This window comes from Mauremys mutica, chromosome 8, assembly GCF_020497125.1.
Source record: "Mauremys mutica isolate MM-2020 ecotype Southern chromosome 8, ASM2049712v1, whole genome shotgun sequence".
NCBI classification, from domain to species: Eukaryota; Metazoa; Chordata; order Testudines; family Geoemydidae; genus Mauremys; species Mauremys mutica.
Window position 1 is genome coordinate 42,526,839 of NC_059079.1, and position 24,818 is coordinate 42,551,656.

General features: G+C 44.6%; 1 protein-coding gene across 1 annotated transcript in view; it reads right to left on the minus strand.

Annotated features, from left to right (window-relative positions):
* Positions 1-24,015, minus strand: part of SLC25A24 (solute carrier family 25 member 24) — a 42,006-nt gene extending 17,991 nt beyond the window's left edge. The window contains exons 1-2 of the mRNA XM_045028589.1: positions 23,460-24,015; positions 689-815 (exon numbers count right to left, since the gene is read on the minus strand). Coding sequence (XP_044884524.1) covers positions 689-815; positions 23,460-23,642 — 310 coding nt within the window. The 5' untranslated portion in view covers positions 23,643-24,015. The remainder of the gene's footprint in view (positions 1-688; positions 816-23,459) is intronic.
* Between the last annotated feature and the right edge of the window lie 803 nt (positions 24,016-24,818).

The window sequence follows — 24,818 nt, forward strand, 5'->3', positions numbered from 1 at the left end:
AGAAAATATGTACAAGTTAAAAGCTTCTTCAAATCTTGGTATGTAAACTCACATGATAATGATCTTTGTTCTACTTAAAAATTTGGGAAGTCTTTAAACTATCGTTTAGTACAAAGCAGCCCAGACCACTTAATACACTTTTACCCTGAAGTCCTAAATGATATAACTGGATAATATCTGCTCAGTCTTTGTAATACATAAGTGCATCACAAACACCTAGTGAGTCAGTCTCCCTCTATCAAAGAGGGGAAAATATATTTTCTAACAAGAGACTTCCTCACAGCTCCTCCGGCTGCAGAGCAAAATTCCTTAGGTCTGCCATCTTGAAGGCTGTTAACTGGAGGAGAATATAATCCTTATATAATTAGTAAGTGACTATGATGTGGATACTCAATCAAAATTACGAGTCTGCTCCTACTCCAATGGAAATTAACTAGAGAGGATGCAAGTTCCATATTAGCAATACAAGTTCCATCTCAGCAAACTTTACACTCCAACAAAAAAAATTTATCTCCATTTATTACATACAATATTTACATTACACACAATATATTTAGGTCCTTGAATGTTTTGGGGAAATAACCATTTTATACTGAATTATTCTGAAATCTAGTTCAGTAATTGGTATCACACATTTTTCTTTCAAACAGGTTTTTGAACCCCAGGTCAGGTGGAAATAAAGATATACCATCATTGTTTTTGTCCAGACTCCTAAACGCCAGTTTCATTTTTTTCTCATGGTCTTTAAGGTACTGCATAAATTCTTTAAAGTCCAGCTGCCCATCCTTGTTAGAATCTCCAGTTTTAAAAATTTTCTGTTGAGAGAAAAATAATTAAGGAAATATTATTGATTAAAGAATGAATGAAAGAAAAGTGCTTTGTAATATTAAGATCTGCACAATCAACCGTGACCGGCATCTCACATTGGTAGAGTTTGGGAAAGAAACACTTTTCCTCACTCACCAAAACTGACCCCCCCAATTGAACCTCAACACACCCCATGCTGGGTAGGAAAATATTGCTACTTCCATTTTATACTAAAATGACTGTATGTAAGACAGTCATTAGGAAGCAATGATAAGACATATTGAGACAAATAAAACACACTCTTAAATGTAGTTCTACCTATGAAATTATCCAAGGGTTAAATACAGCCTATATAAATACATGTTTGACACAGGGATGAACTGGATTCAGGTTGTGATCTTACTTAGGGCATGGCTACACTTGCAGATGTAGAGCGCTGGGAGTTAAACCAGCCTTCGGAGACTGCAGCAGGGAAAACGCTGCCGAGTGTTTACACTCTCAGCTGGAAACACATTGGCGTGGCCACATTAGCAGCTCTTGCAACGCCACAAAAAGCAGTGCATTGTGGTAACTATCCCAGCATTCAAGTGGCTGCAACATGCTTTTCAAATGCGGGGGGTGGGGTGGAGTGTGACCGCGAGTGTGTTGTGTGTATGTTGGGGGAGACAGCGTGGGGTTTTGGGGCGTTGAGAGTGTGTCAGCATACAGTCTTGTAAGTTCAGACCCCTCTTCCCCCCACCTCTCTCTCTCTCACACACTCACAGCAAGCAACATTCCACATCAATGGCTTGCTTTGTCCCAGAGCAGATAAGCATGCTGGCTGTCAGAAACGGAGCTTTGAATGGGCATATACACATTCCTACAGCCGATTCCAAAACAATGACAAGAGTGGCCACTTGACTTAAGGGGATTATGGGATGTTTCTGGAGGCTGATCAAAGCACAGTAATGCAACACCTTGTTCACACTCACATTGGGGCATTTCAGCCGAGGCGCAACAAGCATTATGCTTCTCGTGGAGGTGGATTACCAGGAACGCTCCAGCTGCAGAGTCCAGGCACTCTAAGTGCCTTGCCAGTATGGATGGGTCGGGAGTTAGGGCACCTGGGGTTGCTTTAATGCACTCTAACTTGCAAGTGTAGCCAAGCCCTTACTAGGCATTTAGTCTACGTTCAACACCTTGCCCTGCTTGTGTCTAAAGAAGTGACAAAAATGAGGAGTTATAGCATGCTAATCTCTTAGAGCAGGGATTCCAAACTGTGATACGTGAGCTTGATGTTAACTTCACAAAAAAAATTTAAGGTAGGATGTAAATGAATAAAGTTTAAGAATCACTGATTAGAGTATAGAGTTTAAGGTGAAGTTCTGCTCTCATACTTCAGGATGGATATGAATGCCTAAATTCCACTCTCCCGACACATGTCGCGTTCCTAATGAGACAGGATACAGAATTAGAGATGCACTGGGTGGATCAGAGACTGATCTGAGAGCAGAATTCTGAAGAATATATTTCAAAGCGCCTCATGGTACATTTGAAATCTCTGCTAAAAAAAATAAATGAATGTGTTTTTAGTTTAAATATTTTCATACAAGTGTGATGAATCAGGGCTATATCTGTACAACTTATTAATTCAGTTTGATATTGTGAAGCTATATTATGAAAAACTGCTGTATTATGAGTGCCTATATGTATGTCAATCCACTATTGCTGACAGGGCCTGTAGCAGATACAGGGAAAGTGGGAAATACTTAAGGTTAACAATAGTACTGAAACTCACAAAGGTCATGATATAAAGTAGCTGAAGCTTTAGAAATCCAGTTTTAGCTTAACACATCCAAAGATAGTGGGGGTAGTAGAAGCAGTGGAACAAGAGAGATCCGGTAACCAAGAGGGGGTTAAATAAAGAAACACACAGGAATAGGGGAGCCACACAAGAAGAGGAAGCACGAGGCAAGAGAAAGAAGGGGTCAAAAGCTGAGTAAGGGGCTCCAGGAGGACAAGGTCACCCAGCATGTAGCGTCCTCATTAGGAAAGGGAGCCCTACCTGCTTTCCTGCACCCAGATGGCCCCAAGGGACAACGATTCAACTCCAAAGAATGCCCTGGAGTGGTGAGGAAACTGAGGTGGAGACATGCATTTAGTGTCTGTGGTTTGTATAATCTGTACTCTCCTGTACTTTAACCATAAAAGAACATAAAGTTGTTAGACTCTGTGCATAGTTTGTGTGTGTTGACTGCTTGACAACTGCTGTGTGCCCCTAAGAGAGTTAAATTATAACCAGAAGTTTCACACCTTTGGGGTGGAGCTCTGGGAGAGGTGTGTGTTTGAGTAACTGGGGTATCTCAGAGGCCAGCACTAGTCCTAGGGGCCAAGGACAGGTAGGCTGAGGAGCCCCATTTCTGAGGAGTGATAGCAGCCACGGAGGAGCCAGTGCTGCAGCCTGCTGAGGCTCCAGAAGCTTAATCCCCCCGGGAGAGCCCTAGCACAGAGGCTTTGGATTCCTCTCACAGTGGCTCTAGTGGGTGGCCAGGAGGAATTGCTTGCTAGGATCTGAGACAACCAGTTACATCCAAATGTGCTCATTGTATAAATACAACATCTCTGCCAATTTATTGCTAGTCTGCATTCTGGCACTCCCCATTGCCACTCCTGCTCCTGAATAGGATGGGATTATAAAACAAATGAACCAAGAACCTAACATAACTCAAGTAATTGCAAATCAGGGTTTACATGCACTAAAACAAAAATGGTCTCCCAAGAACTTCCGCATCAGTTCCATTCTACTTACCTTAGCCACCCACTCATGTACTAATGATGTGTTATCTGTATGAATTATATTACCACAGGATTTTATGCAAGCCTTGTCGTAAAATGCCTTGCATACCTATGGCACTTATATAGGTAGGTAATCAATCTCAGTACAAATTTGTATGGCTATTGTGAACTATGACATTTTACTGAATCCATATTTGCTTACTTTGATCTGGAGACAAGATCGCTCAATATGCAATAAGTGCTCATTCCACTGTAACCAGTTACAACTTACTGAGGGCATGGCTACACTTGTGAGTTAGAGCGCATTAAAGCAGCCCCGGGCACCCTAACTCACGATGCGTCCACACTGGCAAGGCATGTAGAGCGCCCAGACTCCGCGGCTAGAGCACTCCTGGTAATCCACCTCAGCAAGTGGAATAACGTTTGATGCACCCCCGCTGGAGCGCTGCAGAGCCAGTGTGGATGCCCTGATCTCTTAATGCGCTCTGATTGGCCTCTAGCAGTGTCCCACAATGCCTGTTCTAGCCACTCTGGTCATCACTTTGAACTCTACTACCCTGCCCTCAGGTGACCAACCGTCAGACCCCACCCTTTAAATTCTCTGGGAATTTTGAAAATCCCCTTCCTGTTTGCTCAGCCAGGCATGGAGTGCTCTCAGTGCATCTTTCCAGGTGACCATGCCTCCACGCACCAGGTGATCCCCAGTATGGAGCAATGGTGAGGTGCTGGACCTCATCAGTGTTTGGGAGGAGGAAGCTGTCCAGTTTCAGCTGCGCTCCAGCCGTAGGAATTACAGTACCTTCAGGCAGATATCAAGAGACATAATGGAAAGGGGCCATGACTGGACGCACTGCAGTGCAGGAGCTGCAGAATGCCTACCACAAAGCTCGCAAGGCAAACCGCCACTCCGGTGGTGCCCCCGCAACCTGACGTTCCTACAAAGAGCTGGATGCAATACTTGGGGGCGACGCCACCTCCACTCCAAGGACCACCATGGACACTTTAGAGCCCAGTTCCACAAGGCAGGAGGAGGAGGAGGAGGAGGAGGAAAGTGGGAATGAGGGTACTGAGGAGGAAGACACCCCGGAATCCCTAGATGCATGCAGCCATGAGCTGCTCTCAAGCCAGGAGGAAGGTGGCTAGTCATGGCGGATGGTGCTTGGGGAAGGACAAACACCAGAGGAGGTTCCCGGTAAGCAACTTTTATTTTGGGAAGGAAGTTATTCGGTGTGGGCTCTTGGGGCGAAGAGGGTTAGGGCTGTATGCCTAGATGCAGAATAGGGCATTGATGTGCTCTCTCACATCATGGTAATCGGCCTCAATGGTCTCTTCAAAGGTCTCATCCAGAACTTGGGCAATGCGCTTGTACAGGTTTCTTGGGAGAGCCACTGTGGTCCTTGTCCCAGTCAGGCTAACATGTCCATGCCACTGTGCCATCAGGGGTGGGGGGACCACTGCTGCACACAGGCAAGCTACATATGGGCCAGGGTGGAAGCCGCATTGTAGTAGAAGACCCTCCCTTGTTTCCCAGGTCACCCTCAGCAGCGAGATATCTTCCAGGATGAACTCCTGTGGAAAATGTGGGGACAGTGTTCAGTATAGGGGCCCCCTGCAGCTGATGGCTCTCCCAAAGGCACAGAAACCCAGAGGACAGTACGGCCATGAAACAGTCACACTTGACCCTGTGCTTAGTCACCATTTGGGGGCTCCCGGGGGTTATGTGCGCTCGCTTTGGGACAGGCAAATTATGCTATTGTGTAGACTGTGCTTAAGTACAGGGGGAATCATTGCTCTGTCTGGTGTGAACAATGCCGTCTCTGCATTTTGCCTTTACAGATGCAACCTTGAGATCTCAGCTGTCCATGTTAACACCGGCCGAAAGATTGCAGCAGTCCCTTAATGAGAATTTAAAAGTGCAGGAGTGGAGAGAGAGTGAAAGGAGGATCCGCCAGCAGAATGAGGAGCACCGGCACAAAAGCACGGATCGGCTGATAAGCATCATGGAGCGCCAAGCAGACTCGATCCAGGCGTTCGTAGCCATGCAGGTGGAGCACTACCACCCAGCCCTGAAAACTATGACCCTTACCCACTGCGCTCAACCCCCATCACCATGCAGTATAACCATCCTGAAGTGCAGCACTCATTGCACAGCACTCCAGACAGGAAGGCTGAGTATGATAACAGGACATATGCAAATCTGTGATTGTACCGATCCCCATCCCACCCCTTTGCCCTGTTTCCCAAGAAGTTGTTTCTTTTCAATACATGGATTTTTTGGCTTTGAAAACATTCTTTATTATTGCATAAAGTAAAAGTTACCTTAGCCCAGGAAAGCAAGAGGCACTGCAAGACAGCGTAGAAAACACAAATTCCTACTAACATTGGAACCACTGCACTTCACTCCCATGCAGGGCACCAAACATTACTGGTGGCTTTCAGCCTCAAATTTCTCCCTCAAGGCATCCGTAATCCTTGCAGACCCAAGGTGGGCCCCTCTAATAGCCCTGCTCTCTGGCTATTCAAATTCAGCTTCCAGGTGTTGAACCTCCGAGTTCCATGCCTGAGTGAATCTTTCACCCTTCTCTTCACAAATGTTTTGGAGGGTACAGCATGCAGATATAACTGTGGGGATGTTGTCATCGGCCAGGTCCAGCTTCCCATACAGAGAGTGCCAGTGGCCCTTTAAATGGCCAAAAGCACACTCCATAGTCATTCTTCACTGGCTCAGCCTGTTGTTGAACCTGTTGCTGCTGTCAAGATTCTCTGTGTAGGGTTTCATGAGCCACGGCATTAAAGGGTAAGCGAGGTCTCCAAGGATCACAATGGGCATTTTGACATCCCCAATGGTGATCTTCTGGTCTGGGGAAAAAGGTCCCGGCTTGCAGCTTCCTGAACAGGCCAGTGTTCCGAAAGATGCATGCGTCATGCACCTTTCCGGACCAGCCTGCATTAATGTCAATGAAACACCCCTGGTGATCCACAAGTGCCTGGAGAACCATAGAGAAATACCCCTTCCAATTAACATACTCAGAGGCTAGGTGGGCTGGCGCCAGAATTGGAATATGCATTCCATCTATCGCCTCTCCACAGTTAGGGAAACCCGTTTGTGCAAAACCAGCCACAATGTCATGCACATTATCCAGAGTCACGGTTCTTCTGAGCAGGATGCAATTAATGGGCCTGCAAACTTGCATCAACATGATTCCAACGGTTGACTTTTCCACTCCAAACGGGTTAGCAACCGATCGGTAGCTGTCTGGACTTGCCAGCTTACAGACTGCCATAGCCACCCTCTTCTCCACCGTCAGGGCAGCTCTCAATCTCATGTCCTTGCGCCACAGGGTGGGGGCGAGCTCATGACAGTCCCATGAAAGTGGCTTTTCTCATCCGAAAGTTCAGCAGTCACTGCTCGTCATCCCAGACTTCCATGACGATGTGATCCCACCACTCAGTAGTGCTTGTTTCCCGAGCCCAAAAGCAGTGTTCCACAGTGGTGAGCATGTCTATGAATGCCACAAGCAATCTCATGTCATATGCGTTACTCAAGTCGATATCATCGGAGTCCTCACTGTCTGTTTGGATCTTAAGGAGTAATTCAACTGCCAAACGTGACGTGCTGGCGAGACTCATCAGCACATTCCTCAGCAGCTCAGGCTCCATTCCCGCAGACCGAAAGGGAAGACAGAGCACGCAGTACATAAAACGTTGAAAGATGGTGCCAAATGTGGACGGAAACACAGGGAATGTTGGGATGCGAACCGATGCATCACAGGTGTTGGGACAGGACCCAGAATGCCCCACACCTCCCACCCCCTTCCCACAAGCCACAGCGCCAGAACGGGAAGAGTGCTCTGTGGGATAGCTGCCCATAATGCACTGCTCCCCAATGCTGCTGCAAGTGCCGCAAATGCGGCCATGCCAGTGCACTTGCAGCTGTCAGTGTGCACAGACTGCAGCACTTTCCCTACTGCGCTCTCTGAAGGCTGGCTTAACTCAAAGCACTCTACATTTGCAAGTGTAGCCATGCCCCCAAATAAAAAGCACATTCCAAGAATGAGCAGACCAACAAGAATCAGCCAAAAAATCTACTGAGCTTAAAGAAAACTAAAAATGTATCATATGCTGGCTGTACAGGCCAGGAGGAGATCTCTAAAACATCTTGGTATGTTAAATGTCTCTTTCTTCTTCCCCCAACCCTTCCACTCAAGTAATCTATGCCCATATTTGAAGTTTTAAACATTTTGGATCTTCTGAACAAAATTCATGAGATTAGACCAGTGGTCCCCAAGCTTTTTGTGGCCAGTAGCAGATTCATGTTTTCAGAAGAGTGTGGCGGGCGCCAACAGTTTTTCAAGGCTTATTTTGTATTTGTACATTAAATAATATGAAAAACATCATATTTAATATAACATAATATATGAATCCAGAGAGAAGAGAGAAGCCGGAGAGAAGCCATGAGGACAGAGAACACCGGCGCCTGCAGCCCCGGGGTTCTCTGTCCCTGGCAGGCACGGGGCCGTGGCTTCTCTCTGGCTTAAGCCGCGGCCCTGCGCCTGCCAGGGACCGAGAACACCAGCGCCCGCAGCCTGCAGCCCTGGACTTCTCTGTCTCTGTCAGGCTCGGGGCCGCGACTTGTCTCCCCTTCTGGGCAGTAGGCAGGCCTCGCGCCTGCTGGGAACAGAGAACACCATGCTCGCAGCCTGAGTTCTCTGTCCCCGGCTGGTGCAGGGCCACGGCTTCTCTCCCCTGCTGGGCACTAGGCAGGCGCACATAAATGCCCCGGCGGGCGCCATGTTGGGGACCACTGGATTAGACAATTGTGAATAAATATTTAGAGGGGGAAGGTCAGATGGCACTCAGTTATGAAATAAATAAAAAGTGACTTCCATGCCTTCCTCTAGCATGGCAAACTGTGCACAGTTCAAAAACAACTATACATTTTATTTTGCACTATATCAACTATTCTTAATGGACTGCAGGGTACAACTTCTTTCAGTATTACTGCTCTTAACACACTGTAGAGTATGGCTATGACTTAATTTCTTTTAGCAACAACTGGTTGATGAGGGACACCCAAGCCAAGCTCACTCAAACACCCTTATCACTGTGGTTGGTCCTTCCAGATTCTGTCATTAATAACATCACTCAGAAGTTCATCAATAGATTTCTTGTCACTGTTCGTCAGAGGATGGAGATGGATGGCAGGAGAGAGATCACTTGATCACTGCCTGTTAGGTTCACTCCCTCTGGGGCACCTGGCATGGGCCACTGTCGGTAGACAGATACTGGGCTAGATGGACCTTTGGTCTGACCCGGTACAGCCATTCTTATGTTATGTTCTTATGACTTTCTTAGTTAGGAGATAAAAGTCTGTTTTCTAGATTAGTCCTTTATAGAAAGAGGTTGTTACACTGAAGTTCTGATCAGAAATGTGACATCTAGAAGTGGTATGCAGTGTTGTTGTAGCCATGTTGGTCCCATGATATTAGAGAGACAAGGTGGGTGAGGTACTATCTTTTATTAGACCAACAAGCTTTCAAGCTTAGCCTGAAGAAGCGCTCTGTGTAAACTCAAAAGCTTGTCTCTCTCACCAACAGAAGTTAATCCAATAAAAGATATTACACCTCGCCCACCCTGTCTGTCTAGAAGTAGCACTGTCTAAACCAATAAACGTGTTTATATTCCAAGTGCTTCACTGACTAAAATAAATTGTTACAACTCCATACTTCTGTGTGCACCACCCCCCCACACACACCCCTATGGGAAAATGAGCAAGATTATGTTCTGGCTCATAGGTGAAACAGAATGCTAACTAACTAAGTTCCAATTACAGAATCTCTATTACTAGAGAACAACAAGAGAGTCCGAGAGAATAGAGATTCCTGGCTGAGTTTGTAGGGCTTGCAATTAGAAAACATAAATTTTACTTATAAACTCAACACATTTTATATGGAAGTCACTAGAAAGTAATAAATGGGGACTCCCTAATTTTGTCTTTACAAACTCTTGCCACAGTCCGAGCCTCTCCAAACCATTTTGACATGGTGGAGGGAGGGGTGGGGCGGAAGAAAAAGGTGTGTTTCAAAGAAGGATCATCCATTTTGCTCACCCTAGAATTCTGGAAATTCCTAGGATGAAAATCTTCTACAATTTATTTTTTAGATAAAGTTTTTGATTGAAGCCAACATTTCTGAGTTTCCTGCTGATGGACGTCTTACAGCACATACTTCATTTGTGACACCAAGTGTTTGAAAATCTGGTGTCAGTGATAATCAACTAATTTGCTTCTAGTTATTATCTGTTAATTTTCATTTGCCATGTAATTTGTTAATTCATGTGTCATATGAGAAGAGCATCACTTATGAGTACAAGAACAATAAATGAATCATTTTCATGATGCCAGAATATAATGGTGTGTGTTATTTATACACATATACACTATATCATTTTTATAAATAATAATAAAAGGACATTTTTAAAGATATTTATTTAGATTAATTATGGAAAAGTGTGCCAATCAGATAGCTGCATGACTGATCATTATTTACACATGAAAAAGACCATAAGCTTTAAAAAAAATAATAATACAGATAACCTGGTTTTTTGATAGGCTGACACACATAATAGGTCAATTTATCCTCAGATACTGGGGCAAAATTTTCATTGACCCTTTTGATATGCTCTCTAGGCTAAGCTAATTGGCATGCAGCAGGTCAATATATACATCCAGTGAGCAGTTTTCATTCTGGCAAACCAATGTCAGATAAAGAGAATCCCTATTATCTTCAGTGGAAACTGGATAGTGTCCTAAATAAAAATTTAATTGCAATGACCTTTCAGAATTCAAAGCATGTGTTTGAAAATAAACAGGTCATGAATGCAGTTAATTTACACATTTTTAAGGTATGTTTTTAATTTTTTTTAAATGTGAATTTTGTTTTTTTTTAAATGCATCAGACTTTGAAAATAGACAGGGTGCAGAGCGCTCTATTCCCCCCAACCTAGCACTGGGAACAGACCCAGATATTTGACTGTGAAGCTACACCACAGAAAACAAAATAACTTGATTATGAAAGAAACTGAAAAACAACCAGAATTTATATTCCAAAACTAAAAGCTTCTTCTTTCCCCTCTCTGCCCTAAATTTAAAAACAAAAAGAAGAGAGCAGCAATGCTTGGAAGATCAGAAATTCATTATAGGCTGCAGCCCACGTATTTTGTGAGCATAGATAATGCAATGATGCCTGCTTGAGTCTGCAGAGAACCTGAAACAATAACTCTGAGATATGAATTGCACCTTCACCTCAACAAGGGCCCCATTGACTCTGCTATTCTGTGGTTGCAGAATTTGGCATTTTTCTAAGACACCGCAGGTTTCAACACTTTTGCCACCAAATTTCTATTTTGTTGCAGGTGCAGACTGGTACCAGACATTGTTTTCTATCTTCCTGTCCTTCTGGAACCTTCTTGCTGCTTCCTCTTACTCTCCAGCTTTCCCCATAAGGGGTAATTAGATGAATTACAGTGCAGGCTTCTCCCTGTTACTCCCCAGAACCAGACAACAGAGGCTTAGGGAGGCAAATGATGAGGCTGGTAACCTGAGCTGCCAGGAGAGCTATTTCCTGGTATAGACTTGCTGTTGGCTCACCACACCCTTGGTTAGGTCCAACGGCAAGGGAAAAAAAAGTTTGCATGTTTCCCCAAGGCATGCCATTTCACGTCTCACTGTCTGAAACTTTGAACCCAAGCAATAAAGATATTACACGAGACATAGCAACAAGGCATATATACAAAGAACTGATAACTAATAGTTGAGCACACCAGCAGATTTAATGATACACAAACCTTAAAATTGCCTTCTGTTTGTCTATTTGTATTTTAATATCAAGGCCTTCCACTTTTTGACTGAATATCCAGATCCGACATGTTATACCATTCAAGCTGTGGTTTCTAACAAATGAACAGTTTGTCACTATTCTTCTGCTTCTGGTGCCTTTTGTACAAACAGCTAACTGTTTCACCTTTTCTCAACCTAGCACACTAAGGCAACACAAGCCCAAGCATTTGGAGGTGGAATGAAACACTAGAAGAAATTAAAAACCTGGGTTGAGGAAATAGGCAAGGATGCTGCAGTATTTTATTTTCCCCAGTATTCTCAGCTACTCCATGATTTCTTGTTCATAAACATACAATATTCATTGCCAAACAAGGTAAACCTGCAACAATCTCTCAAATAAGCCACTAAATATTTTGCACCTGACACCTTTATAACTGACCTGGCACATTGTTAGATTACTGAGTGGTACAATTATGACCCACTGATATTTTCAGCATAATGGTACCTACACAGTAGAAGAGGGTAGAAGTTATTTTACATTTGTATATAGATTTTTCTTTTAAATTCCTGAAAATGTCACTATTAAACTATTGTAACTATGATTTTAAATAAAGTTTGTGAAAAAGTTTCCCTTTCAGAATTAATCATTGTTCCAAAATAAAGAAGTGGTGGGTAACAAGGCTGGTTTTGTTTTATAAAATAGTTCTCAATCAAATTAGCTTGTTATTTTAACTGATTAATTAAATCTTATGAATGTTTAAAAGTCAGAAGTCACCAAGAGATTGCTGGGTGTTTCCAACTTCCTGCCTCTTCATCTAGAGTAGAAAATAAGGACAAAGAAACAGCATTTAAAGACTCTTAATTGGTGCAATTAGTGACTCATGATCATTCTGTAAACTATGACTAGTAAATAGAGTGCAGTGCTGCAAATGCATTACAAAAAAGCCAAAATCAAAACAGCACCACAATAAGAACAGTAACTATCTGCCCAGCTGTGACCAGATGTTTTCACATTACATATTAAAACCAGGCAGGTCACCAATACTGACCACTTGTTTCACAGGTTTTCCCTAGACTGAAGAGGGGGTATAGCTGAAGGAAAGCTTGCTTACTGAATATCCCTTCATATGGGATCTAACTTTGCATCCTAGTCTAATGTCACCTCTGTATCAGACTGCAAGCTTCTTGGATCAAATTCAACCCTACTTAAGTGAGTGCAACTCCACTGTCTTCAGTGGATGTGTACTCCTAACACCAAGCCTAACTTTGGCCCCTTGTCCTATTTATATCTCTAAAGAACACTTATGGAACTCTGTAAATGACACTATTAAATACACTAAATACAACACTATAAATAAATCAGTATTTCCACATTGCAGTGGCTGAGGGATAGTTCCAGTATAGATCCTTTTAAACCCAAATGAACCTGAGGCCAAGCTTACCTACCCAGACACTGTATTTTGGATTATTTCCCCTCCTTCCCAGGAGTACTGCTGTCATTTAAAATATATGCAGTGGCCTCTTCCTGCTCCCAAAATTGAAATCCATCCATCCAAGAAGCTTGAAGGAACCATGATATATAAGTGTGTGATGCTGATCACTATATGACAACTTTGTCCCTGTTAGCACTTTACACCATTTATTGACCTGAAGTTCTCCCTTCTTACAGTACCAGGGAGCAAGAGATCTTCTTTTCACCAGTCCATGCAAAGCAACAAAATCCACAAAATGAGGCTAGCCAATCAGATGCCAGTCCATCGTTTGTTACCTATGGCATGCAGAAAAGGCTATTCTAAAGCCTGGATTAACACTCGCAACTCAGGGCAGGTCTACGCAACTGCTTAAGTTGGTCTAACTTACTTTGCCAGGGGTGTGAAAATGACACCCTCCTGAGCGATGCAAGTTACAGTGACCTAAGTGCTGTCCACACCAGCGCTATGTCATCAGCGGTTCCGCCTCTCATGGAAGTGGAGTAATTATGCCAATGGGAGAGCGCTCTCCTGTCAGCATACAGCATCTTCACCAGACATGCTACAGTGGCACAGCTGCATCGGTACAGCTGAACCGATGTAGCACTTCTAGTGTAGACCTGCCCTCAGTCTCATGGATTGGGAGTTAAAAGTTGCCAAGATCTGAAGCAGCACAGCATAAGAGATACGAGTTGTCTTTGCATGAGCTCTCCATCTGCATTCCTTGCAACTCCGGACATATTTGGCAGGGTGATCTGTCCATTAAGTAGGACAGCCTGTCACGTGGGCTTGTCTACATGGAAACACTCAAGAAAATGAATCCAAATTAACTAAAGGTGTGAACTGAAACTAGTTTAGTTATACTGCATTAAACCCCTGTGTGGACACACTCATTCTGAATTAAAGTGGTTTTAATTCAGTTTATTTTAATTCACTTTGGAAGTTAATTAAATAAAACTGAATGCCCTTTAACAAATCCAGTTTTAATTCACATCTTTAGCTAATTTGGATTAATTTTTCCTGAGTGTCCCCATGTAGACAAACCTAGAATCATGGGGTCTTCCAGTCTTGGATTAAAATCAACAGTTTTCCACTGGATTGGGCCCATTTGTGCTGACTCAAAACCATTATTCAGCAAAGCAGTTAACCACATGTATAAGAGCTTTGCTGACTTGGGGTCCATATGGGGCAATTTCTGTTGCTATGAGCTGGAGCAACAAGAGGAAGAGGTATAATCACTTATGACATTTTTTCATAAAATCCTGACCTTACCATCAAGCATTACTTAAAAATAAAATAAAAACCAATGAAACCCAAATGTACATAAAGATTAATTTTCACTTTTCAGAGGCTTAAGTATGAGAAGCACACTTGATATATCTTTTTAATGGAGACTTAGGGCCTGCTGCATATGGCAGGCTTTGGTGGTCTTAAAAATTATTTCATTTTAATTAATCGGCATGTCCTATTAAAACTAAAATCAGATTTATTACTGAGGAAACATTTGTGATTTTTCGTCACTGAAGTCTACAAGATAAGACATTGGTTATGGTAAGGTTTGGGACCTTCTATGCCCCCTATTGCAGATCTGAAGAGAAGTAATGTTGCAATTTCATTACTCATTAATCAATAGTTACTAAAAAGAGTATCTAAGAACAGAGAAGGGAATGAGACAGCTGACATTCAGCGCAACAGAAGACTTATCTGGCTTGGAAGGACGCAAGAATAGAGAACTAAGGAAACAAAGATCTCAAACAGTCATGCAATTTGAATGGAACATGGGGGGTAATTGGGGAACTGAGAGAGAAATGTGTGAGAAACTTCATGGGTAAACCCTGTACTATATGGATTCAAAATGTAGTTACAGTCTGCTTTTGGAAAGCTTTCCAAATTTCTGTTCACGCAGTTGCTGCAGCTACAGCCACTTCTGAAATGTTATTATCCAGGTTACATTATAATGAAGAGGCACTAATTTAGATTAATTTGGCCTAAAACGCTGCTTACTTCACCTTGTCTCATCAAGAAAAATAAATGTCACATAGTTTTGTTATTAATTTCAGTTATGTAGCTTTTAGGGGAGGGGTGGGACGTTGCTTTTTTAAGAGCTGAAATAAAAGGGGGACATGCTTTCTATGCTAGAAACATCTATGACAAGTTTCAATCTGATTACACACACACACACTTTAGCTTTGTGGTATTTTAAGACTTAAAATAGACAATTATCAGATTATACACATACTTAGCTATGCCGTAATAAATATGGTGGTATAATTATGCATTTAAACCTCCTCACAGACAAAAGGGGCAGAACTATAAAGAAAATGCAAACCTCAAAAACTTTGGTTTAGTTGAAAGCATTCTAAAATTATTTTTTTGTTTTTCTATTCTTTATGTTATATACACTTCAATGTTCTGCAGTGTTTTCAGGTCTAGGGAACATGTATTTAGAACTAAAACTGGACTTCTGGGTCACTTGCTGGTTTATTTTCAGGGCATAAAAGAAAAATCATTTTACCTGATAAAATGTTGATATTAGTGCAAACCAATTGCTGAGAGGTAAATATCATTGGGCCTGATTCTCATTTATACTAGGGCTCCTTTACGCCAGTTTGAAAGTGTAAAGGGGCCTTCATATGGGTATAAATGTAATTTACTCCCACCTTAAGGTCCCGTTACACTGTCCGAGCTATGTAAAGAGGTCTTAGGCCAGCTCAAAACTAAAAAGTGAAACTGATCCAGCTGCATCTCTCAGGGGTGTGAAAAATCCACACCCTTGAGCAACACAGTTAAGCAGATCTAACTCCTGGTATAGACAGTGCTTAATTAGACAGAAGAATTCTTCCATTGACATAGCTACTGCCTCTTGTGGAGGTCAATTAACTTCTCCCATCAATGTAGGGAGTGGCTACACAGAATTGCTACAGCAGGGTTAAGTGTAGACATACTCTTACTATAAATGAGTATCAGGCCCATTATGTCAAAATATTATCTTAAATAAAAGTAATTCAACCCAGACCATAAATTGTCACTGAAACTTGGAATATTCAATCTGATAACATCTCACTAGTCTTATCTTGGGTCTAGATATATAATAAACAACCGAATAATCTGCTATCATTCTGAAAACTAACACTTGAAAATTCTTTTCCATCTTCAGCTTTATCACAAAGTTTGGTATGCAATATGATGAGATGAACAAAAATAGAACTCTACATGTAAATGCATTGTTTATGGGATGCTAATTTAACACCTTCAGTGTATTCTGAATAGATCAGATCACCGGAGCTACACTAACTTACACCAACTGAGGATCTGGTCCCAGTTTTTCTTGCTCTCTCATTTTAAGAAGAAATCAGTATCTATTTTCCTTTTGCTTCTCTGCAAAAGGATTTTTTCCACTATTCAGAATGACTGTGCATTAACGGTATTATTATAGTTAATGCTGTCTATGGAAAGCCATATGATACTGTGGCCATATTGCATTTCCTCTTTGTTTGACTTGAAATAGTGTGTCCATTTGGCTTCTGTGCAACTTTGTAATGTGATCTGTGCCTCTACTTGATTCTGGGAAGTAGTATATACTACAAACTATAATCAGTGCCATTCTGGCAGCCTTTCATATACGCACATTTCTAATTTTTAAGAAGTCTGGGTTTGGTCTGCTGCAAATTGACAAGATGAAGCAGAAGCAGACCATCAACTCCTCATATTTTTATTAGTGTGCTCTATAGGGTCCTTTTGTGAGATAAATTATTCTACTTTTAAGGGCTGTGCACATAAATCCTCATATAGCAACAATGTTATTTCACTTGCCAGAATGTTTTGAAATGAATAAAGTTGAATGAGAAGATGGGGAAGAGGAAATACCAGCGCATACCATTTAGTCCATTATCTCAAAATGGACAGTGACCTTTATCTGATGCTTCTTTAAAAGACTCCTTATGCAAGAGGCCAATTATATAATCCTTTAATATGAAAGGGAAATTTCTTCTTGAACAATTCAAGTAGTTAACTTACACCATGAAGCATGAGATTTATCATCTTTTCATAGGCCCCAATCCTGCAAAGACTTATATGTGCACTTAATTTTATGCACTGAATTTGCATTTGTCTACACCTAGGGCATGTCTACACTACAAAATTATGCTGACCTAAGTTACATCAGCATACAACCATGGCAGTAATTATATCGCTTTTGCATGTCCACACTATGCTCTTCTTGTGTCGGCGGTGCATGTCCTCATCAGGAGTGCTTGTACAGACAATACTGTCACTGCAGTGCATTGTGGGAAAGCTTCTGAAAGCCAGTAGCAGTCGCTGTAAGCAATGCAGAGTCTACATTGACACTGTGTTGACCTAATTACAGTAAAAGTTGTTTTATCCAGCACTTCACCAACCAGAAAGTTCTATAAACCGGCATTTCTGATCTTCATTGAAGTTCCAGTTTATAGTCCGGTTGGCGTGGGGTCAGCAGGGGGTTGGGGCACAGGAGAGGGTGTGGAGCACAGGCTCTGGAAGAGAGTTTGGGTGCAGGAGGGGGCTTGGGGCAGCGGGTTGTGGTGCGGGAGGAGGTATGGGGTGCCAGATCCGGGGGTGGGGGGCGCTCACCTCAGGCGGCTCCACACAAGTAGTGACCTGTCCCGGCTGCTCCTAGGCGGAGGCATGGCAGGTGGCTCTGTGTGCTACCTCCACCTGCAGGTGCCGCCCCAGCAGCTCCCACTGGCCGTGGTTCCCAGCCAATGGGAGCTGCGGAGCTAGCACTTGGGGCAGGATGGGGCAGCACACAGAGCTGCCTGCCCCGCCTCTGCCTAGGAGCAGCCGGGACAGGTCACCACTTGCAGGGAGCTGCCCAATGTGAGCGCCTCCCCCCCCCCGGATCTGGCACCCTGCACCCCCTCCCATGCCTCAACTCGCTGCCCCAAGCCCCCTCCCACACCCAAACTCCCTCCCTCATAGTTAAATGGCATTTTTCACTTACCGGCTTCCACCAGCCCCTCAACATGCCAGATAGAAGAGCTTTTACTGTACTACATCAACACTGACTCTTCACCTCTCACGGAGGTGGAGTTATTAAGTCAGTGTAGTGGAACAGTTACGCCAATGGGAGCGAAATTTACACATAAACTGCCTTGCATCAACTTGAATCCATAGCATAGACCAGGCCTTAGCGCTTGTCTACATCAGTGCAGCTGTGCCACCATATCACTTAGAGAAGATGCTATCTAAGCCAATGGGAGAGTTTCTCCCAACAGCATAGGTACTCCACCACTCTGAGAGGCAGTGGCTATGTTGACAGGATAAGCCCTCCTGATGACATAGTACTGCCTATACTGAGGGTTATGTCGATATAACCATGTCACTCAGGGATGTGGACTCTCCAAATCCCTGAGTGACATACTTATACCAACATACATTTGTAGGGTAGACCACGTCTAAGACTTGAAGTGAAACAAAGCACCAGAACAGGACAATTTTACTTTGTTTAGACTCAGAAAAGGGCAGAAGAAACTGAGTAGCTACCTAAGCACAGGAAAAGAGCTGGAGGTGAGGCTGCCTGTGGCACAGTTGCACCGGTACAGCTATGCAGTTGTAGTGCATCTGGTGAAGACGCTCTATACTGATGGGAGAGAGTTCTTGTCTAGGCATTAAAAAAACCTCACCTCTGTAAGAGGCATAAGCTATGTTGGTGTGAGAAGGAGCATAGGATGGACGTGCAAATGCAATTTAATTACTGTGGCAGCTGTATGCTGACATAACTTAGGTTGAAATAACTCTGTAGCGTAGACATGCCCAAGGTGTAGGGAGAAGCTCTCTTGTTGTGCACATGAATGCTTATGTCAGTGTAGCCTACCTCGCTCAGAGGGGCAGAATGTTCACACCCCTGAACATCATACATTTTGCTGACATAGACTATTTCTACAGTACAGCCTAAGTTTAAAACAACCAACATACAAGAAGTTGAGTGCATTCCACATATTTTTCCCACCCTTGCATGCATGACATGACTCATGGAAGGTAGGGTTTTTCTGGTTCTGTTTTGTTTTTTAAATTTTGTAGCAGCTAAAGAAAGGGAAGACAATTTCTGTTCTCAGTCACATCACTGTAAATCCAGGTAACTCCACTGATTTCTATGGATTTATTTCCAATTTACACTGATGTAACTGAGCAGTACTTGGCAGAGAGATTCTCAGTCTCTACATTTGGTTCAGCTTTTCCATATGTAAAAGTTATCAAGCAAAACTGGAGAGGCTGACAATTATTAGGAGGTTGCCATGGTAAAACTTTTTTTACTTATAACCTTAGAAAAGGCATCTTGACTCCCAGAGTTTTCAGTGCGGTAGGTTGAGAAATTAAACATTCAGTTTCCCTTAAATATGAGAAAACCTGGGTCCCTAAGTTGCCCCACCCACACTTCATCCCCTGCACCAGGTAAAAGGCCAACTTTACTACAGGCATGAAACTGGTGCAACAGGTTTTCAATATTGAGCATACGAAGTAGGATTGACATTCGCTGCTGGCATGCAATTAAAAACTGACAATTCTCACAGTTAAGCAAACAGACTGTACCGTCCCTCCCTTAAGTAACTGAGAAAAAATAAAGAACACAAATCCACCCATTGCAATGGTGGTTTTGAACACTGCAACTATATCAGGCTTTCTAATTCAACGCATCCAGTACTGGTCTCACTTGCACCTATTTTACACAGTTGTTACTCCATTCACTTTGGTGGACCTGCTCTGGATTTGCACCCTTACAGATGAAAACAAAATGAATCTCTCTGATTTGGAGGCCATATGACGTGTGCTTCTATCTCAAAAGTGCATTTCCTGTTTTATTTTCCTGTATGAATATTAATAAATTGCCTTGGGTAATGACAATATAGAATATGAATGAATACCAAGGACAGTCAGGAAGCTAAAAGCTCCTTTAAGTACAGTAATCTTTTATTTATTCAAGATCAACTTGAAAGTGATGAGTTTTAAGAATACACACTATATGTAACATTATCATTAGGCCACTTTGTCCTGGTTTCCCATTCCCTTTGTAAGATAAGTGCGCGCGCACACACACACGTTTATTTCCATAAGTGGAGGCCTAATCAATAATGCATGTCATTAAAAAACAAATTATTTATTCCATATAATAAAAATAAGAGAAATGCATAATGTTACACTATGGTTATGTTACATTGGGGTGAGCAAACTTTTTGGCCTGAGGGCCACATCTGGGTGGGGAAATTGTATGACTAGGGCAGGGGGGTTGGAGTGCGGGAGGGAGTGTGGTGTGCAGGAAGGGGCTCAGGGCAGGGGGCTGGGGTACAGGAAGCGGGGTGGAGTGCAGGAGGGAGCTCAGGGCAAGGGGTTGGGGTGCAGGAGAGGTGCAGCAGGGGGTTGGGGTGCGGGGTTCAGGAGGGGTGAGGGCTCAGGCACAACACCACTTACCTTGAACGGCTCTGGGGTGGCAGCGGCATTCAGAGGGGCTAAGGCAGGTTCCCTGCCTGCCCTGGTCCTGCAACGCTCCCGGAAGCGGCCAGCATGTCCAGCAGTGGCTCCTGGCGGTGGGGTGCGGCAGGCGGCTCCGCCACACACTGCCCTCACCTGCGGGTACCATCCTCAAAGCTCCCATTGGCTGCAGTTCCCCATTCCCAGCCAATGGGAGTTGCGGGGGGCGGTGCCTGCAGGCAAGGGCAGTGCACAGAGCCCTCTGCCCCCCCAACCCCCTCAGGCTGCAGGGATGTGGTGCCAGCCGCTTCCAGGAGCGGCGCAGGGCCAGGGCAGGCAGGGAACCCTACTGAAAGCCCTGACAGGCCAGATCCAGCTCACGGGCTGCAGTTTGCCCTCCACTGTGTTACATGGAAGTCTGAGATATACTGTGTATGTGACACTGGATAGAGTTATCTATCTTGCCAAACTAATCTCAGGTTTGATAATAAATTTGGAAAGTCAATACGAATTGAAGATAACTAAAATAAATGCAAACTTTTAAGATTAGCTATCCTAGTAAGGCCAATCTCACCAGCTTTGGCTAACAAGGAGATCTAATTAAAAGTCACACACATTGGACCAAATGTTGCCTTCTCAGAATAAAATCACCTTACCATAAGAAGATTCTTATCCACAGAATTATGTATGATAAGCCATTTCACAATATACCCCTAGCCAACTGGTGTAACTCAGCATAGCTCCATGAAACTCAGTGCAGCTAGGGTGATTTTCACCAGCTAAGAATCTGGCCAATGGTATTTCTGTAATATAGTCAGATTTTTATATTCATAAATGAAATTATGTCACTGACAGTAAAGTGCATGCAAGTGCAATGGGTCAACAAGAACATCACAACACAGTGAAGTATGAATGTTTTGGGGTTGTGTGTATGAGGAGTCATGGAATGTGTCCTATAAACATATAAACTAAAAAAAGTATTTTAACTCTCCATTGGCCAGGCCCATACTCATCATTTCTACTGGCATCTGCTCTTCAGTAGCCAGTGCTAATGTTACACCCCACTGACACAGAGGCTGACGGGTGAGGGTGCTAAAACTTTTCTTATCTGCTGCCCAAGAGGAACTTACACTGCCATGACTCAGATCATGCAGGCAGAGAGATGTAAATTGTGCAGCCAGGGCCAAAATCAGCAAAATCATTCTCTTTATTATGCTGGGCCTGGAATGTGCTATCAGGTATCATGCAACAAGGGGTGGCGAGATACCAGAGATGACACACTGTGAGCAAGACCAAGCCCAACTGCCCACAGAATTACCAACTGCCAAGCTATTAATAAAATTTTGACTCAGGACATTTAATCTATTTACAGCCTTACAGAGAGCCTATACATGATAGTTCCTACAATAAAAACTGTATAATCATAGAATCTCAGGGTTGGAAGGGACCTCAGGAGGTCATCTAGTCCAACCCCCAATACTCAGGAATTAAAAACACAAGCCTCAGTCCTGAATTAGATGCACGCAAGTGTACCATTATGACAGGACGGAGTCCCACTGAAATGCAGATCCATTTCAAAGATTGGGGTTATAAACAGCTAATGACTCGCGCAGTCCTGGCATTTTATTTAAAAAATTGTCTGGCCTAAGATATTTAAATTAGACATATTAAAAGGAAAAAAATTGTTTCCCACCAGAACCCTGACAAAAAGGTTTTGCATATTTTAGGCCTCTCTCTCCTTTCACCTAGACTACTGTAACTCCACTGATTTAAAATGAGTTACTCCTGATTTACACTAACACATATTGGAGGAGGCTCTTCTTATACAAGATATATCTAAATATAGCAAAATGACTTTAGAAATGTAGCTCCATTTTGGTTATATGGCCTGCTTCTTCTAATGGGTTCGGCCTTATACCCCACCGCAGGGCAGAAGGGATCTGAAATGGGCAACAGAGCAAACAAATAAAAAAAAAAACAGCTGGGGAAGTAATCGTAATATTCAGGGCAAGACAAAGAGCTTTGCAGCAGCTGGCTTTAAAAGCAGGGGGAAGGGGGTAGGGCCGGCTTTAGGCCGATTTGCCCGATTCCCGGGCCCCGCACCTAAGAGGGCCCCGCGCCTTAGGCGCCTTTTTAATTTTTTTTACTCACCCCGGCAGCAGTTAGCTCCGCCAGGGTTTTCGGCGGCCCCATTCCCCTGGCCAGAGCGCCGGCCGGAGCGCGGCAAGACCTGCAGCCCCGCTCTCCTGTCCGGAGCTCCGGCTGGAGCGTGGCAGCCCCACGGCCCCACAACCCCAGCCAGAGCGCGGCAAGCCCCACAGCCCCGTGACCCCGGCAAGCCCCAGAGCCCCGCTCTCCCGACTGGAGCTCCGGCTGGAGTGCGGCAGCCCCACAGCCCCGGCCGGAGAGCGGTAGCCCCGAGGCCCCACTCTCCCGGCCAAAGCTCCGGCTGGAGCGTGGCAGCCCCATGGCCCCGCAGCCCCGGCTGGAGTGCGGCAAAACCCACAGCCCCATGACCCCGGTTGGCAATCCGAAGTGCTGCCGAAGACTGGGAGCACCGCCCAGTGAGTACAAGCCCTGCCCCCCCCCAAGGAATCAGGCCCTGCACTTGCTAAAGCCAACCCTGGAAGCGGGGAGATATCTGTGTACCTGGGTGCAGGGCATCAGAGTTCAAACTACTGACCAGAACGGTCAGGATGGGCATTGTGAGACACCTCCTGGAGGCCACTAACAGCATCGAAACCAAGCATGGTGTCGCCACTGACATTTAGTCCATCTAACTTTGTCGCAAAAAAAGCTCTGCGCCTCTTGTCGAGATGGTTTTATTTTGTTGCCAAAGCAGGAGAGTTTTGCCGGCGGGAGGCGCCTTGCAGTGTGTACACCTCCATCCACTGTTTAGTTGACAAAAGCTGCCTTTTGCCAACAAAACTCCGTAGTGTAGACAGTCTCCCGGGCAGGCTGGGCCCCGTTCTGCACACCAGCCAGAGGCAAGTGGTCACTGGGGACACCCCACTCACTACCGCAGAGGCCAGTGCCTGCTCACTGCCTCGGAGCCCAGAGCTTTTTCACAGGAGTCACCTCTTCTCACACACACTCCGGCCCCGGCCCCAGCCCCAGCCAGCCCCTACCTCTTCGGCATCTTTGCCCAGGGGGATGCCCAGGGCTTTAAGGCCCGCATGGAGCTCGGCGATGTCCACTCTCCCGTCTTCATTGAGGTCCAGCTTCTTGAAGAGGTTCTCGTACCTGGAGCTGCTGTTGGCTTCTTCGCAGGCAGCCTCGGGGAGCACCAAGCCCCGCAGGAACCGAAACATGGTGCCGCCGGGGACGGGCGGAGCGGCGGGAAGCGGGCCGGAGACGCGGGGAGGAGAGACCAGAGCCTGGGCAAGCCCGGCAGGAGCGGCCAGTGAGCGCAGCGGGAAGGGGAAGGGGAAGGGCGGCTCCCGGGGCCTGCCTCGCCACGGGCTGGGCGGGGCGTTGCTCCCCTCCCTGAGCGGCGGAGCCGGCGGCTGGGCTGGGCCAGGGAAGCCGCCGCGGTGACGGGTGTGGGTGGGGGATGGGACCAGCCTGTGCCGTGTCAGCCCCTCTCGCCTCGGGCGCCGCCCATGGCGGAGCAGGGAGCGGCCGGGGTGAGTTACACAGGGAACCGCCGGAGAAGAAGGGTCGATACGGGAAAGCTGCGCTGGACCAGGCTGTCATGTCCCTGGGGGGCGGGCGCCAGCAGGGCCGGAACCAGAGTTTTTAACATCGCCCGTAGGCAGTACAGGGAAACCCCGGTTAACTGAAACCCCCGGTTCACTGAAACCCAACTACAGCCCCAGTACCAGTGCGTGCAGCGGGTCAGTGCTTAGCAAGATGGGACCCTGCAAATACTGTTTATTTCAAACTTTATTGATCCACATTTTCTGCTGTCCTTGGTCTTTCCATTTATGGTGACAGTTGTCTCTCTTCTGCATGGAGAGGAAGGATGGTCCAGTGGTTAGGGAAGTGGTTAAAGGGAAACTGCCAGGTTGAAGTTCACATTTTTAAAAACCCTGCGATTATGCTACTAATGCTGTACATTACAAAACTAAAAATAATTTGCTATATCCAGTTTACTTTTACTTTTTGCATTTTATGTAACTTTGACAATTAAGATAGTTTCATTTTGTTTGTAGTCTGTTCACTTTCAGATTCTCATGCAACAGCAATCCTGCAATAGTTGCAAAAACTGTAAGAGATTATATTCAACCAGAAAACCTGTTTAATTGATTTATATGAGTAGTAAGTGTTATTGTTTTTCTTTTTTTAGCTAAACTCTACATTTTAGGTCTAAGTTGCCTGCCAATTGACCAAATTCTCTCTTGATACACAAACACATACCCTACTAAGGTTCTAAGGGTGTACCTGAGGGCAGAATTTTTAATTAATAGGCTGGTCCCAATATAAATGACAGTTTTGTCATTGATTTCAATGAAAGCAGGCTCAGGACTTGAGATACTAACCCAGAC